This window comes from Protomyctophum bolini (genome assembly GCF_963924005.1).
Source record: "Protomyctophum bolini genome assembly, chromosome: 3".
NCBI lineage: Eukaryota > Metazoa > Chordata > Actinopteri > Myctophiformes > Myctophidae > Protomyctophum > Protomyctophum bolini.
In genome coordinates this window covers 50,728,843-50,747,761 of record NC_137864.1, presented here as the reverse complement: position 1 = coordinate 50,747,761, position 18,919 = coordinate 50,728,843, and the positions used below count along the sequence as shown (strand labels likewise).

General features: G+C 45.0%; 2 protein-coding genes across 2 annotated transcripts; one reads left to right on the top strand and one right to left on the bottom strand.

Moving 5' to 3' along the window:
* Positions 1-741: 741 nt before the first annotated feature.
* On the bottom strand, positions 742-3,227 carry LOC308312779 (axonemal dynein light intermediate polypeptide 1-like). The gene is made up of 2 exons (XM_080759492.1): positions 3,153-3,227; positions 742-1,694 (listed from the first exon to the last, which is right to left on the bottom strand). The coding sequence occupies exons 1-2, from the start codon at positions 3,176-3,178 to the stop codon at positions 821-823; spliced, it is 900 nt and encodes a 299-aa protein (XP_080615618.1). The 5' UTR covers positions 3,179-3,227; the 3' UTR covers positions 742-820.
* Positions 3,228-9,576: 6,349 nt separating this feature from the next.
* LOC308312936 (ankyrin repeat and SOCS box protein 5-like) lies at positions 9,577-17,939 on the top strand. The gene is made up of 7 exons (XM_080759741.1): positions 9,577-9,778; positions 12,811-12,890; positions 13,450-13,557; positions 13,984-14,137; positions 15,236-15,370; positions 16,014-16,205; positions 17,036-17,939. The coding sequence occupies exons 1-7, from the start codon at positions 9,616-9,618 to the stop codon at positions 17,161-17,163; spliced, it is 960 nt and encodes a 319-aa protein (XP_080615867.1). The 5' UTR covers positions 9,577-9,615; the 3' UTR covers positions 17,164-17,939.
* The last annotated feature ends 980 nt before the right edge of the window (positions 17,940-18,919 follow it).

The window sequence follows — 18,919 nt, the reverse complement described above, 5'->3', positions numbered from 1 at the left end:
TTATATATGTATAATATCTTCGAAATGACATCTTACATTGTCATCTACTACCCTAAACAAACAAAAAAACTACATTATAACTACTATACAAATATTAAAGTCCATAGATTTATTTGGCTGGCAACATGAAATTATAATTAGGCCGCATTGGAGGGGATCGGCCCTCAAATATAATAGTAAAGTAAACGAAAAGTATAGCCAAGCACGGTGAATAAGTAAATAAAATAAAATATAAAATAAATGCTGCTCTACAGAATTCATTGTAGAACTTGACTTCAATGTAGCCCACTACTAGTTCTCAAAGTGGGGTCCAGGGACCCCCACTTGAGTCCCCAGCTAAACGTATAGTAAGGTACTATATGGACTTGTAGGTCTGTAACTCCAAGCAGAGTTAAATTAAGAATTGGATTGCCATCCCAGAGATACAAATCGCAAACATGGGTCCGTGGACTAATGCATATCAATCTGGGGGTCCTTGAAATTTTAATGTTGAGAATCACTGAATACTATACCGGAACCCCAATCTACGCTGTTAAATCTTCGCTAGATCTTCGATCTACAAGCCTACAATGTCTAAAAAAGGGACAGAGTGCACTTGTAACACAGGTTCATTTTTTACTAACAATGGCTTAAGAAAGCTTTGGTTTAACTAAAACCTTTGCAGAAAAAAGATTGACAAGTTTGTTTCTATTTTCGCCAAAGTTATTTAATCTAGAGTGAAAAAAACAGTCACTAGTAGTATAGAGCCCTGAGGGACGAGTGTAAGTTAAGTGCAAGTTAAGTGGATGGATTTCCATTCATTTTCACTTTCACAAGCGATTCAAGGGGCAGCAGCCGGAGCCATGCACTGCGAGATAATCTCCTCGTACTGATCTCTGATGTCGTGGTTTCCTTTCATAAGAAAGCAGATCTCCTCCTCTCTCTTCTCCTGTGCCGCGTCCTGCATCTCCTTCGTCTTGTTCAGCTCCGCCTCGTACTGCGCTGATTTCTCCTTCAGCTCACTCTCCAGCTGTGCGTTCTCTTCCTCCAGCTTAGCCACCATGGCCTCCAGCGCGGCTTTCTTGCTCGCCGACTCCAGGGACTTCCTCATCCCAAAGCCGATGCTGCTCTCGTAGAGCGCCTGGTAGGCCGTGATGGTCGTGCGGATCTCGTTACGGACGCGTGCCAGCAGCAGGCCCCGCTCGGCACACGTGACGGCCACCTGCCGGACCAGCTCGTCAAAGCACTGCTCGTAGAGTTCCCTCCGAGTCGGGCAGAGGCCTTGCTTGAAGGCGTCCCGCTGCAGCATCTGGAACTCCAGCTGGTCCTTAAGGCGCGCCACCTCATGCGGCCCGACAGGGGCGCTGGACACACGCTGCACCCACACCCGCTTGCCGTCCACAATCTCCCGGGGCGGGAGGATGTCATCGAGAATGTCCTCGGCGCGCTGCTTGTTCTCCTCGAGCGGAGGTTTGATCCGAGGGATGACGGGGATGGAGTAGCGGGGTCTATAGAGCGGCTCCACCAGTTTCTTCCCCTTGTTGTCCCTTTTGACCTCCTTGAAGTCCTTATCTTTTTGATCCTTCAAAACCAGGTTCTCATACTTCAGCAGAGAGACTATGGGAGGGGGTTTGTTTCGGTGGATCTTGTCCTCCGGCTTCCTCTCGATGACGCAGTATGGGTTCTGGAAAACGTTAACCTGCATTTTCAGTTGACTAAGTAAAATGAAAGGAAATGTTGTATCACCTGGTGGTTATGAACTTATGGTTACGATGAGTATGAACTACAGATGTAAATCATTTTATATACTCAGTGACACGTCATCATAATCTGACATCACATATGAAACCGTTATTTAACCAGACAAATCACATTGAGGTATGAAACTTCTCTAGAGTGAGTGATGTCCATGGGTATGACTGCAGAAGGGGACACCTGACCTCGTTCCCCACAATTTTGGCCAGTCACGTAGGCTCCATTGTAGCCTAAAACTGCGTCCTCAACTAATAATAATCTGAGATTGACTTTGGAGTACAGAAAATCTGAAATGAACTGTTTTGACGTAAAGATATCAAGGGATGATAATGGCTATTTACACACATCGATTTATATAGAAATTTGTGATTGCAACACGATCCTACAAAGCCTTCTGCTGTCTGGATAGGACTATCCCATCCCCTTTGGACAGTTTCAGAGATTGAGGACACTTTGCGATGACTTTGACCAACAAGCTAGAAATATGCACCAAAGGTTCACTTATCAGGGTTAGAGAAATCTCACACTGAAACATGCTTACACCAAAGCAAAATCTCAGGAAAGGACAAGTCTCTTCCAGTAAAGTACCTGTGTGTCCAACCCTGGGCAGTTTTACTTCACCACTCAGTAGTTCCCTATGCATGGTGTGTACGTGGTCTGTGGGTGATTAGCGATATGAATTGAATTAATGTTTTGTGAGACACTTTTGTAAACATTGTAACATGTTTGTTGGAAGATATGGCTTGAAAAGTCAAGAGAATGGGCTTAAAGCCTTAAAGGGACATTTTACCGCTGGAAGAAACTGCAGTCGCTCAATGATAATAGTTTTCTAATTTGGAGTAGATAACAGTAGCACAATTTGAAATTTGCACCCTATGGCCAGAAAAATTGTCTGTGTGAAGGAATTAAGTGAGACCACATTTTCATGACAGGTTTTTGGTCATGGCGTCATGATTAAAATATCTAAAACCCCATATTACACACATACAAACCCCAAGAAAGTGTTTCTTGTGTCCTAAACATCATTAAAATATGCTCTGGTTGCAAAAGGGCCCTTTAAGTCAAGTCACAAGTCATTGGGGTTGGAGAACAAGTCTTGTCACTGGCGTTCAAGTCCAAGTTGACAGTGAATGAACAATTCTGAGTGTTTGTGTAAACACAAACATTGCGTATATAACAAACATTGAAGACGGAGGAGAGGACGCAAATTCCGGTTGGCCGAATGAGATGATGTATGATGATTTTTTTTATTTGATCAAGTCTAAAGTCATCAAATGTATGAATCGAGTCCAAGTCAAGTCTCAAGTCCAAATCCCCACCTCTGCTGAGGGGCATGTGTTCCCAATGGGTATACAGTGATGGTATAGTCACTGACAGTAATGAAAATGTGATAGCAAATCCAAATTTGGGGTACATACCTGCACATCCATAAAAACGAACACATTGTGCAGTCCAGTTAGGGAATGAGACTTTGCCCCCGGGCGAAGAAGTTGTATCTCTGGGTCAGTGGAGGGCAGAGCAGGAAGGGCAGTATTGCAGTCGCTGTACTGAGACTGAGCCAGAAGGTAAAGCTTCTGTCTACCGAGCAATCTTTGTTCCTACTCTCACCTATGGTCATGACCGAAGGAATGGTTGCACGAGAGAGACTCGGAGTAGACCTCCTGCTTCTTTGCTTGGAAAGGAGCCAGCTGAGGTGGTTTGGGCATCTGGTTAGGATGCCTCCCGAGCGTCTCCCTAGGTGCACGTCCTCGCAGCACATCCCACTGGGAGACCATGGGGAAAAACACCCGTCTTTGGTACGTCGTTCTAATAAGTGTAAGTGGGATGGACCAGATGGGGGAATTACATCACCATACTGGCTCCAGACTTCCCTCTCTGGAGCTCTGCTGGAACTCTGGATAAGCGGTTGAAGATAATTGTAACTGTACAAAAAAAGAAAGAAAACAATAATTACAAAAAAGGACAAAACAAACAAAAAACACAAAATACATAAATAAAATAAATGCTTCTCTGCAGAATCAATTCTGCAGAATTCAATTCAATCTGTCACTGGACTTGTTCACCAGAGTCGGACACTCTTGCCCAAGTCTGAATATTCTGGGTTTATTTTCCACGTTGATTTGTTGATATATAAAATATATAAAAATGTAATAAAAAATAACAATTGTAAAACAATACGGACTTGATAGAACTCTGGTTCAATCTCAACACCAGTGGTCTAAATGAACCCTCACTCTGTGTTAAATAAAACACTGAGCATTATGCAGCGTAGATCAGGGTCTGAGATAAGAATGGTTTTATGTAAAGGAGGTCCGTGGCCCGTGGTAGGCTACCTAGTTAATTAAGTATAGGTTGGTCACTTCACTTGTTGCTGCAGCTAGTGTGACTAGAGCTATATGGTTCTCAGTGAAACAGCACTATGTTACGTCAGTTCAATAAATGCCAGCATTAGACCAGTACATTGTTGTCTTGAGCTCTCATTATACTTCTGTTATAAGTACAGCCAGCACAACATAACAGTGAGGATCTTTAATGGGGGTCCCCAACTAAATGATTTCTAGTCAGGAACCAAATAGACGCTTACGGGTCTACAAGTGTACAAATGGAATAAAACGGACCATGTGGTTCCATGAGTACACTCTGAGAGTTAAATTGACAAAGAATTGTACAGTGTAGATTGGGTCCCGGAGATAAACCATTGAGCTCAGAGGGTCTTGGAGCCGGAGACCGGAGCCATTTCCAGCTGCGTGATGGTCTCTTCACATTTCTTCCGAAAGTCCAACTCCTCTCCTCTCCTCCTCTCCTCCTCGATGTCTCGCGTCGCCTCCTTCTTCATCTCCCTCTTCCTGCTCGCGACCTCCGCCTCGTAGCGGGCCTTCTCCTCGCTCAGCCTCCGCCTCAGCTTGGTCATATCAGCCTCGTAGCGGATTTGCTGCTCTTTCAGCCTCGCCGCCAGCTCCTCGTTCTCGGCCTCCAGCCGTTGGGCACGCGCCGCACCATGCTCACACAGTGCCCGGTAGACGGACAGTGTCATGCGGGTCTCGTCGCGGACGCGCGCCAGTAGCAGGCCCCGCTCGGGGCACGTGAGCGCCACCTGGCGGACCAGTTCGTCGAAGCACTGGTCGAAGAGCTCCCGGCGGACGGGGCAGATGCCCTCACTGGAGGCGTCCCGCTGTAGCATCTGGAGCTCCAGGCGCTGCTTGACGCGCGTCACCTCGTAGGGCTCCACGGGCGCGCTGGACACGCGCTGCACCCACACACGCTCGCCGTCAACGAACTCCCGTGGAGGGAGGATGTCATTCAGGAGGTCCTCGGCACGCTGCTTGTTGTTACTGTGTTTCCCGGGGGCAAACCTTTTCCACGGCCCGGCATAGAGCGATTCTTTGGATTTGGTGAGCCGTTCGTCCGCATTGTTTAGGGTATTTTTCTCCTTGTTGGGGGGAAACAGAATGATAGGGATGTGGTACTTGACCAGAGAGGCCAGAGGAGGATACTTGCTGTGACTCCCGTCTTCCGATCTCCTTCCCGGACTAGGAGAGGGAGGGTGCTGGAGGAATGATCGGCTCATTGCTCTCCTTGTAAGCGTTCAATGTTCAATTCTTCTTTGGGAGTCTATTTTGGGAATACATGGGATCATGATTGTTTTATACACTCATGTTACATCACATTACGTACTATTCTCACCCTTTTTGAGCGGTGTTAGCTGCTCCAGCATCCGATCGTATGTGTTTGTTTAAGCGCGGGGGTGTCTGTCTGTCTCTATCCAGTGAAAGAATTGCAGTCAAGAATTATGTTCTTGTTTGTCACACACACTGACGGGAATCAGAGATGGAGCATGTGACATCATCGGGGATGGAGCACATGACATCACGTGACATCATCAGGGATGGAGAATGGAGATCCCTGATGTCATCAATATTAAGCCCATGGAGATCCCTGATGTCATCAACTCAAGCAACTCTACATCTGACCTCAAACCTCTTAATCAAAACCCTTAGATCTCCATATACTGTATGGAGTTGACCATATGTCAAGTTGATTGCATATGTGATTCCATATGTTGATCCTTCCCCATCCATCCTTCCTCTTCGATTTCTCCCTTTTGACTGATACCTGTCCATTTAAACTCTAGACGGGCCTGCCCCAAAGTTATTAGTGCAGCCGTTCCCGGCAGCCGGCAAAAACTAGAGTTCTTAACAGGCCCGGAAATTATAATCTTACCCCCCATGCCAAAGCGCCAGCGCTCGCCCAGCAGTCTGCTGTCACCCAGGCGGATGCGTGCACGGCTGCACCCGACATCGCCCTAATTACTGGTGCTATATAAAAATGAGATGTGCCCCCTCGCTATTTTCAACTGCCCTCTCAGTCATTTCATCCTGGAGCTGAGCCTGTAATCTATTTTTCAAGTGATATATATTCTGCTATATGCTGTAGTAGTGTCTGTTCAATAACAGGTGTCTCCCCGTCTCACCAGCTCTTAAACAGAAGATAATTTTCAGGTGCGTTGCCATTTTCACCCAATCAGTAGAGAGAGTACCTATGTCAGCATATGTTCCCATAGTGGAACAAAATTAATTTCATTCATTGCTCATTTCCATGGCGCCTCCGCTCTCCTAGCACGCAATAGCACGGGTGGAGAATTGTCTGTGTGCAAGAGAGGCTGGAATTAGGCGCAGCGATGGGTTTTCGTGAATCTCAAATCCTGCAGATGTGACTGTTCCAGTCACTCATACGTCAGAATGCAACAACAATGCAACAACCTATAGCATCTTCACCAGTGAGGTTCCACCAGGCCCCTCAGAGCCGCTCCAAAGCTGGTACTGCAGGCAGGCAAAAACGCGCGCAGCTGGGTTTAAAAAAAAAAGAGCGCTCGTCCATGAATCGATTCAGGCACGTTCATGGGGGTTAGCACTTCTGCATTTTAAATTTTCAGGCACCAAACTTTGGTGATAAAGAAATGTGAAAACTAAAAGTAGAGCGTTCTTCTGGTCGCTTCAAACGCCACTAAGCAACTACCATTGAAATCAATAGCATGGGGGATTGGGGGTGTGGCTGTCCGCTCTCTAGTTTATATAGAACTCTATGGGTTACACACACCGTGGTGAGAACGCTTTCAAACTAATAACCGTCTGTCAGTGTGCAGTGTCACTTACACCTCCAACCGGTCTTCTCTCTCACGTGGCTTTATACTTGAACATCACCGTGGATCAGACACATCTCAAGATGTGTTGATTAAAATCACATTAGAGTGGCAGATGTCCCCTGAAGTGCTCCAACTGCACAGCTTTTAATGGAGCCAGTATTGCTGACCCAGTGCCATCTGTCTTATTTGTTGTGCAACAGAATCCCTGACCATGTGAAACCCTCAATACAGTACTTGAATGTTCCCCCCAAAATAGCAATGCTATAGGTTTCAATCGGTTCATGTAAAATGAAGGGGAAAAAGTTACTATGGCAAAAGGATTTGGAAATATATATTAATGTTCTACATAACATGTTCATGTCTGGGGACCCACAGCAATGTCCTCTTGGACTGAAGTGACACCGATTAATTCCAAATATTATCAAAGTATTCTGAGGCACCCCTGGACTTGTGTCACCCTAGGGTGGCACCCACTTTGAGAAATAGTTATATAACACCCCCCCCCCCCCACCCACCCACCCACACACACACACACACACACACACACACACACACACACACACACACACACACACACACACACACACACACACACACACACACACACACAAATAGCGTGCAGGTCGATGGTCTGAAACTGCAGTCTAATCTAAGGCCAGTATAAAAATAGCATCTCAACCCCACCCCCATCTCTCTCTCTCTCTCTCTCTCTCTCTCTCTGCATGTGTCGTGTGCACGTGCACGGTGGGCAGGGCACAGAAAACAACAACAAAGACATTTCCACCAATGAGAGAGAGGGCACTTCCCATATCCCACCAGTCTGCTTCTAAATAAATGTCCTGTATTCAAATTTGACCCTTTAATTAAGACCATGAGGCCGATTCCACAAATGCCTTCTAAATCAGTATAGTTCTCAAACTCTTTCATGTCATGGTCCCCACATCGATATGAAAATGTTTTGTGCCAGAGACTGCCTGCAGAAGAGAAGATAAACCCATTCTGACCGGGCACCCATTTTGGTGTTATAGCATCATGTTATGCTTTAGCTATTGAAAAATAGCAGATCTACAAGCTCATAGCGCGCCACCGAGTGGCGCGCTACGAGCTTGTAGGTCTGCTATTTTTGAAAAATCGAAGAGCGACTGACATTTTTAGAATCTGATCTCAGGTCAGAATGGGTTCATCAGACCAGTTGTGTGTCCAGTGGAAACCTCGTATGAATCTGATCTCAGGTCAGAATGGGTTACAGAAAATGCCACACCTCCTCCTCACCTCCCAATACGTATTAGCTATATTGTAACAGATTGTATAAGTTATTTATATTGTAACATGCTCTACATTCAGATTGTATAAGTTATACTTATATTGTAGCATACTCTACCATACAGATTGTATACATTATTAACGTACTCCATGCAGATTGTATACATTTAGTTATACAATACTCAAATACCATACTACAGATTGTATAATTTATATTGTATAACGATGTTAACCTAAACCGGGAATATCAATTAGTGCATTCTGGCTATATAGCAACAACAAAAGAACAAGGGAAGCAGGAGGAGGCAGTTGTTGTTTAGTTTCGGGGGAAGATGATGGCACTGTAGTTGCACTTTGGTTTGGTAAAATATAATGTAGAAACGGACAAGAAAAAGTCCCGTATTTAAATTTTACCCTTTATACTTGACCCATTAAGACCTGATGCAGAATCTACAAATGTCTTCTAAACCAGTAGGCCTAGTTCTCAAACGTTTCTGAGTCAAGGACCCCCACATTGATATGCATTTGGCCGCAGATCTGAAAATGTTTTGTTCCAGGGACCCGATCTGAAGAGAAGATTTGGGTTAGAATAATGCAAAATTATTATTCAATTATTATTATTATTAGGCTATACTATTATTTTTTTTTTAGTTTCGTTTTTGGGCCCAACACTAAAATCAAAAAATATGCTTTACCAGTTTTAATGAGTAAAAATACAAAAGTAGCCTAAATAAAGTAGTGATTATGAAACTAAATGCTAAATGCTTTATTGTGAGCTTGTAGATCAGCCTAATTTAGAATTGACAAGACAGACAGACAGACAGACAGACAGACAGACAGACAGACAGACAGACAGACAGGCAGGCAGACAGACAGACAGACAGGCAGGCAGAAAGGGGCACGCATCCACTTCTTTTGCAGTGACAGCAAGTCCCGTGACGCCGTCCTGCTGTTATGGTGAAAATGGTGACCTGTCGTGACTCGTGACCATCTCACGGACTTCATCATTCTAATGACATGTCACTGTCAACGTCACGTGTGCACTGTACGTCAATTTAAATTTAAATCACGATTTGTTTATTAACATGGACTAAAACATATACCGTAGTCTACTTTAGGCCACGAATATCATTGTTAATCGTTATAATCGTTCATTCATTGACTGTCTGAAAACGGGCAATGGATGGCCAGGCGGTCAGCCGCGATGGGTCACCAATGTCCCCGTAACACCACGCTGGAGGACGGCTTACTATTTCTTACTCCGCCGCTGGGAAAATAGCAGATCTACAATCTCACAAAGCGTCACGGATGCGACGCGTGTGAGCTTGTTGATCTGTCCACCCCCCTTCCTCCCTCCCCCCGATCGGCTATTTTCGGCTATTTTCGGTCGCTTGGAGCGTGTTTTGCAGAAGTCAAGTGACCATAATAAACAGTCCTAGTGCGGCAGCCTGCAACGGTTGTTTTGTTGACGAGCCATGGAGCCAACCCACTCACCCACCTACCGGGGGACAGCTGTCACCAGGCCCGACGTCCCCTCCACTGTGTCCGGGAAGAGACAGCGATCAGACGCCGGTGCTGCTTCGTCCGAGGACTTGCCCGACAGGAAGAGAGCTTGTTGGGGAATTCTGACCAGCCAAGGTCGGTTCAGATGTCACTTTTGCTTTCTGGCATATGGTGGCTGGTGGTGGTGGGGCAAATAGTTTTTTATTTATTTTTTAGCTCTTGTAATAATAATAATATTAATAAAATGATTCATACGATTCAATAACGGTACCAACCAAACTACCAATATGGAAAAGTAAAACAAGTAAAAAAAAAACCTGATGGATACAATGGTGGAAATTACAAGCTCATATACACTCACAGGATAGAATCATTTATATTCCATAATGTGAATGACTGCGCTCTCAGCTCCCTGGTTCTGAAAGTGAGCCGCATGCATGCAGGGGTCTCAGCCAGGCATCCATGATAGAGTCCCAGCTATAGGAAAACAACAAATACAAACAAAAAATAAAATGTTAATATAGGATCAAAATGACAGGTTAGTTCATATTTTTGTAGCTTAGCTGTAGGAAATACTTGACATAATACAGTGGTTGCAAAGGTATTCATTGACTGCCTGAATCCTGTGCTGGGAGTTCTGGTCATTTGGTGGGGGTCTGGACTGGGAGCCAGTGAGTGAGCCACCCATTAAAATTAAATTAATCCACAAAACTAGCGTAATTTGTATTGTTGACCTATTTCTATAGTACCATACAACTTTTGTTCAACTTTGACCCCTCTGTCACATGGAGCATTTTGTTTGTGTCCACTATGCCAAGTCCAAAAATCTGAACTAACCAGTTTAATCACTTTAACCCATATACATGAATACTTGCAAAATAGGCTATATTTTCAAAGCAAATCTGGGGGGGGGGGGATGCTTGTACCTCTGCTATATATGACAAATAACCATACTATACAAAGAAATTACATTTTGAATAACTTAATATTTTGTAACTTTATAAGTGAGCTGTGTCTTGTTTATCATGATGATGTTGTATATGTATGCAGCAGAACCAGTGAAGGGGAGTTGTGCCATCTCAGTTCACTTCATCGGGCCAGGTCTTCTACACACACACACACACACACACACACACACACACACACACACACACACACACACACACACACACACACACACACACACACACACACACACACACACACACACACACCTATTGGCGAATAGACAAAGCTTTTAACCAGAAGATGACGGATTGCACTGCAATCTATTGGCATTTGACACTAGCTGGAGTATGTGAACCATGTGACGCAGGGCTGTTTTCTGTCCCCGCAATGGTGCAACTCTAAATTCAATGGCTCGGCTCCGAGACGCAGTAACCACAGTAACCGGTCCGTGCTGCTAAGCCTAACCGCAAGCACGGGAGCAGCGCATGTCGGACCATCGCTTTTTCGCATCGCAGCGACGGTCCCCCCCCCCCGCTGCGGAGCGGACCGTTGCCCCGTCGGCTAGAATGCTGTCGGGAAATAGTCCGCCTCCCGCTACGGACCAATAGACACCCATACACACAAAGTCACATGTTGGGAGTGGTTAGCACTGCTAAAATAAAACATAGTGGAAATAGCCAATCTGCAAGCACACAACATGGTCATTGGTACTACAAACCATAGAGTAGACATAACCCTGATGTACGGTATACTCACAATATACCATAGTGCAACCCATAAAACACTCACAAAAATCCAGGACCAAACAGGGGAGTATAAATACACAGGGACAACAGGGCACAGGTGGACATAACTAAAAATCAACACAGGGATTGGCTGGGGGACTAAGAGGACACAGGTGATTGGCTGGGGGACTAAGAGGACACAGGTGATTGGCTGGGGGACTAAGAGGACACAGGTGATTGGCTGGGGGACTAAGAGGACACAGGTGGAGAACAAAGACTAATAACAGTACAGGTTAGACAAGGCAGGCAAACAGTAACACGGCAGACAGGAAACACTAGGAACAAAACTACAAACTAAAAGCACACAAGGGTAAGGGTAGAACTCAAACTGGAACTAGGAAACCAAAAACACACAATACTTCAAAAATCACAAGAGCACAGAGAACAGAAAAGGAAAACACCAACTAAAACTAAGAACAAGGAACACTAGAAAACATAACACATGTCACAGACCGTGACATGTTCAGAATGAGACCTGGAGACAGGCAAGTGAGCCTGTAGACTGGCTATTTATAGACAAACATAGCTGAGCATAGGCAGGGGTCCCTGGCACAAAGTCGTTTCAGATGGGGGTTCATGGCCACATACATATTCATTTGGTGTCCACCAAGATGTTTGTTTTTACCCTGAGAACAGTGCATGTTTTAAATTGTTTATAACGGGAGTGTCGCATTTTTGGAATCTCTTAGTTAGATTTTTGTCATATCTTCCCCGTGCAATTTGTGATTACGTATATTATGTAGGCTAAAAGCCCAAACAGAAATACAAATTGCAACGTTCCAATGTTCAATGCGTACATTTGCAATCGTGACATGCCTATAGCACCTGGAAGTGCTTTTAGGCGAGCCGCGAGCGCCTAAACCGTTTTCAGTGGAGTAAAAAAAGCCCAGTGGACACGGGGGGGGGCTGGCGGTGAGGACGTGTTAGTTTGTGTGTCACCTGTCTGCTAAGCCACCGGTAATGTGATCCCACACTATAGGCTACAAGCAATATAAGCAGGCCTGCAAGTTGACTTGAAAAATGACCTATGTCTACAACTGGCTGGATGTGCCCTGGGGAGATGGAGACATGGGTATGTACTACCCATATGCAGTGACGTCATCTCTGTGTGGGATAGAGAGCTTGAGCTCCCTGACTGTCTTACCTGTCCTAGTCCTACCTGTCTGGGGGAGGTGGTGGGGGGGGGGGGGGGGTGGACGTTGCCTGTCCTCGTTTACGTTTGTGCAGTTCAGGCATTCAAATCTGGTGGATTTTGTTTTAACCTGCCAGGCAGTGTATAAAAAATGCATACAGTACTTTACCCTGCTCCCTTGTGCACAATGAAACCACCACCAGCCAAGATAATGATATTTGAACTGGGAACCCCCTAAATAATCATATTTGAACTGTGTGTGTGTGTGTGTGTGTGTGTGTGTGTGTGTGTGTGTGTGGCAGGGTCATGGGCTGACCGCTCTCCCCTTCACGAAGCCGCTTCCCAGGGACGATTGTTGGCCCTCCGCACGCTACTATCCCAGGTGACACGCAAACACACACACACACACACACACATGCACGCACACACAAGCATACACACACACTACACACTATGGATCACAACATGTCCACTATGGATGGGATCAAGAACCGGAGGAACCTGATCCAACATTGAGGAACCTGAGTGGAATAGTAAGAGAGTGGCGACACTAGCGTTGACTCCATTGTAACAATGGAATGCGGAAGTGCTTATTCTATCTCAATGGGATAGTTACAATGTTTGGAACTACAGCCCATAGGCACCCGCTTTGCGGCGAGATCAAAGCGTGTCACCATTCTCTTACTATTCCACTCGGTGAGGAACCAACCAGGATTCGGTTCCATCATTTTGGAACGGTCCCCGGAACCGGCTTTGTATCACACTGTCAGAGCTGGTATGTTTTTTTCATTGCAAGGACCACCATAACTCAGAGAGTGTACAAATGGCCAAGTCTGATAAGCATCGCTACTTTAAGAACAATTAGCCCAAATATAAATGTATTTAATTTTAGAAGCTGTTCCACTAAAACGGCTGTGTTGTTGTTTTTGTTTGTGTTGCAGGGTTACCATGCCAACATCATGACCATAGATTACGTGACTCCTCTCCATGAAGCGTGTCTATCAGGTCACGTGTCCTGTATCCGAGCTTTAATACGCGTTGGAGCTAATGTAAATGTTTATATTATTACGTTATAACTTATATACTGTACTTATATATACGTGCTGGAGCTAGTGTAAAATGTATTGCTTTATTATGACATAATTTAGTATTATACATGCTGGAGCTAATGTAATATATGACTTTATTATTAGGCAGTATTGCTTTCATGCTTTGTTCTCTCACCCATAACAAGGTAACAGAAGGAAACATAGCAAGGAAAAAGATTAGACGTTTAGAGGTTTGGTTTAGGATTCAGTGATAGTTATGCCTGATTTACACTCAGCTGCGCACTGGTGTCGTGCACCATAAGATCGACAAGACACGTTGTGGGCTGGTATTTTTCAGCTTCAGGCTCGCATATTTTTTTACCGCGTTCATAAAATCGTCCTAAAATGTTGAATGTAACAAACGTGTGTGTGTGTGTGTGTTCAAAGGTCAACGCTGCCACCATTGACGGGGTCACTCCGCTGTTCAACTGCAGCTCGTCAGGCAGCGAGGCCTCCATGGAGGTGTTACTGCAGAATGGAGCGCACACGCACACCACACACACACACCTGCCCTCCGCGTTGCACGAAGCCTGCAAGAGAGGTGCGCACGCACGCACGCACGTTTGTCTGTTTGTTTTCCTCATGTTCAGCCTTGTTGTAGGCTACTCACTCTAAATTAGAGTTCTCAAATTCAGCCCAAACCCGACCGAGCCGGCATTTTCGGGACGGGACGAAAATGTATGCTAATCAGTCAGGCCGGGCTGGGCCTTAACTTTCAGGCCCATTGAGAACTCTACTCTACATGCATTGTCAGCAAATCCCACACACCCAAAGTGCTAATTGTGACCCGACTAGAAGGTCCTATATGAGGCTAGGCCCTGGTCTGTGCAGCTGTCACCTTCTCCTGGCTCTCGTTGTGTTCTTAACCTGTAGGCTAGGCCCTGGTCTGTGCAGCTGTCACCTTCTCCTGGCTCTCGTTGTGTTCTTAACCTGTCAGCTTAGTATAGCCTGTTCATATTTATCCCCATTTAGGGACACCTTCTGTGGGTATAATGCTGCGTGCACACTAGCAGCTACAAAAGATACAAAGCTACATAGCATAGGCCTATTTGTAGCGTGGATTTGTAGAGCAGCGTGAACACAGCGTAATGCTGCATTTACACTGGCAGGACTGCAAGCGACATAGCTATTCTTTTTTTTTTTATCTTGAAGTGTAATTATTATCATTAGCATTATTATTATTTTTCTTTTTAAATATAACACAAATCTACTCTTCTGGGGGTTCCTGGCACAAAACATTTTCAGATGGGGGGGGGGGGGGGGGGTGTCAGCCACCAAATACATATAATTTTAGGGGTCTTTTCTCCATCGCCGTTGTCATGTTATTAATCATGTTGTCATGTTATTAATCATGTTGTCATGTTATTAATCATGTTGTCATGTTATTAATCCGATGTCCCGTTGGTCCAACTGGCCCCATCCTTAACCCCACACTAACCTATGAGCGGACTCCACTACTGGTCCACCACTGGTCCACGCCACTTACGGTGATCTCACACCTCTTTGGAGAAGAGCATCTGCTGAATTACTTTGTGTGCGTGGCTGTGTGTGTGTGTGCGTGTGTGTGTGTGTGCGTGTGTGTGTGTGCCGTGCCGTGCCATGCCGTGCCCGTGTGTGTGTGTGTGTGTGTGTTTTCCAGGACACAGTGTGTGTGTACAGTTACTCCTGGCGTACGGGGCGGACCCCGACTACAGCGTATCCCACCTGGGCTCACCGCTCTACATATCCTGTCTCCACGGACACACTTCCTGTACACGATTACTACTACACACAGGTATCACATGCTACTACACACTGACTCAACCAATCAATCAGTTTAGAGTCCCACTTTGAATGGTTACTTCACCCAAAGGATTATCCAATATTTCAGGACACCACAGCGCTATAAACTCAGTGTAATCACTGATGAGCCCACTGGGGACCCAGTGCTCTTGGTGTCAGTTCCCTGGCACCAAAGACGAGAGGTCTGCAGAATCACTGATTTAGAAGGTATTCGTAGAATCGGTCTCATGCAGGTTTGTCTCCGGAGTATAACAGTGGTTCTCATCCAGTGGTCTGGGGACGACCAGTGGTCCTTGAGGGGGTTCCAGGTGGTCCCCAGCTAAACGATGGGAGAGTTGGAAACTAAATGGACCCATTTCTAGACCTTTGACTCTTGAGAGCGTAAAATGAAACCAAATGGACCATTATTCCTTTGGTTTCATTGTACTCTCTCTCTCTCTCTCTCTCTCTCTCAGGAGTTAGAATGTTGTTAAACATCTGCATTAGTTAATAGAAATGTACAATAATTGTTATTTTGATTAATGTTTGCCTGCCCTGAACTTATTTTAACAAAACAACAACCTGTAAAACAATCAAGAGTACTTCTTCCAACACTGGTGATAATCTGTCCTTTATTGTATTGTATTGTTGTGTAGGAGCCAGAGTGAATGAAGGCCCAGCGGGAGAGAGCCCCCTGTTGGCAGCAGCTAGACATGACAGCAGTGAGCAGGTGGCTCTGTTGTTAGAGTATGGCGCTGATGTCAACCTGAGAGACACAGACAACCACAGGGCTGTGGAATTAGCACCACCTGGCGGCAAGACAGAGGAACTGCTGCTGGCATATGACCGTATGGGATTCCATGACAGCATTATCTATTTTAACAATTGTAAAGTTGGTCACGTGGCCAAAAGATGTGCGGCCCAGCCAATGACATGTGCGGAAAAAGATGTGCGGCCCAGCCATTGAAAACGTGTGGACACTAGCCTTAGCCAATCAGAGCCAACATGTGCATGCTCACCCACACCCCGAGCGTTCCCTACACGGAACACTAACCACTGTTGCCTATGCTGTTGCCCCAACAGGCCCAGAAACAAGGCCTTTTAACCACGCTACTTACACACACTACAACTCGCTTACAATTCGCAAACCTGGCAACCAACACTGCCCTGTCAGACATTCACAATCTGTTCTCTCTCGGCTCTCGCAGGAGAAGAGAAAGAAGGAAGGGGAGGAATTATAGGCTCACTATTTTGCTTATTCCTTCTAAATCTCTGTATATAAACTATATCTCTCTCAGCGATCGTGTTAGTTACATGATTTACATCAACATTGTTGTTTGTCAATAGTTGTTTTTTGCCGAAGTAAAACAATTACACTGTTCGCTACTTCACATTGGCTTCTCATTGCATGCACACACACACACACGCACACCTGTAAGCCACCCCCCCCCCCCCCCAGACACACACACACACACACACACACAGGCGCGATTACCTACAGTTTCATTCATGCAAATACGGCACTTCTGCCGCGGAGTGCGTGGCGAAGTAACTCTGGGATTGAGTGACCGCAAAGCGGGCGCAAAATTCTAGTTATTTATATTCACATATTTATTCAGAATCATTATGCATTTCTGTGTTCGATGTCAACACATGAGAACTCTCTCTCTCTCTCTAGTCTCTCCCAGGTCTCTACGTCAGATGTGTCGTGTGCTGATCCGAGACTTGATTGGTCGATCCAGGATGAAGTTCCTGCCCCAGCTGCCTCTCCCGCCGTTGATCACTCAGTACCTGCAGTACACCTAGACCAATGGGTGGGCAGCATGCAGTACACCTAGACCAATGGGTGGGCAGCATGCAGTACACCTAGACCAATGGGTGGGCAGCGTTTGTTTCCAGCGGGCCATATTGACTTTGATAAAGTGAGTGAAGGGCCACACGTTGGACAACGGACATTAAACTTGAAACACTCAATTGTTTTAAAACTGCATGCATTTGGTAAACACTACGTCACTAGCCTGGGTTCCAGCCTGATTCGCTGCGTTCCGCGGATCTGAAAATGTCACTGCTCTGACATTTTCAGATCCGTGGAACGCAGCGAATCAGGGGGTACAGTTCCGACATACTATTGATCCGAAACCTCAATCCCTAACCTAACCATAACCGCAATCACGGGAGCAGCGCATGTTGGACCATTGCATTTTCACATCACATCGCATGTCCCTGACCTTCGGTATGTCGGAAAAGCGTGCGCACCCCGAATCAGGCTATAGAACCCAGGTTACTAACTTACAATAGGGACAACAAAATGACAATCAGGGAACCCATGGGCAAAACAATGGAAAAGCAGCGCTCTCTTTTGACGCGAGTCAACCTTCTGTCTCGAGAGACTAACAAAATGATGACGACTTCACAGCTGTACTGTATCAATCAATCATATTATAAAACACATTGCAATTATGTTTTATGTTATGGACCCAATGCAGGATGTTTCACCATCATATAATCAACATTGACATTTGAGTATATATACCGATGAACGCAGCTACTGTATGTACCAAAATGGTATGACACAATATGTGTGGTTGTACCACACACACACACACACACACACACACACACACACACACACACACACACACACACACACACACACACACACACACACACACACACACACACACACACACACACACACACACACACACACACACACACACACACACACACACACACACACACACACACACACACACACACACACACACACGTGGTGGAAAGTAACTAAGCACCTTTACTTAAGTAGGCTACTGTACTAATTTTGAGGTATTTGTACTTTACTTGAGTATTTCCAAGTTTTTACACATTTGAAAACTTGAAATAGCACAATATTAATATTCTGCATAATGACTACTTTTTAGTTTTAGAACTTTAAGTACATTTTAATGCCAATACCTTTGTAGTTTTACTAAAGTACATTTTGAATTCCGGACTTGTAACATAGTAATACTATATTGCAGTATGTTACTTAAGTAAAAACCTTGAGTATAGTACTTTTTCCTCCACTGAGACTGACCCCCCCCCCCCCACACACACACACACACACACCTGAGTCCCAATGAAATTGTCTCACTGTATGTATATATAATGTCATTCATCAATAAAATGTGACATCACTGAGATCATCTGTCACTTCATGTCGCTTGCACCGAGAGAGGAAGGGTGAAGCTGAGCACCACTCAAACAACATAATACAACACAAAACAACGTTGCAGGCAGTTGGTGGAATTTCTATATTCCATATTATATGCTTCATTATGGCTACACGTTGTGACTGATTGTTGTTACTGAATCTGCTTCTTGCTTTCAATCAATACAGATGTGTCATTAGCAGATATCCATGAACCTATAACACAATATAAATATCCATGACAGAAAAATTAACTTTGTATTAAAAACACCAATAATTAAATTAGAAGATATTACTCAGCTTGTAGTTGTTTTGACTGAAAACAAATAAAACACAGGTACTGGCATTTGATGACTGCAGTGAGTCCCATTT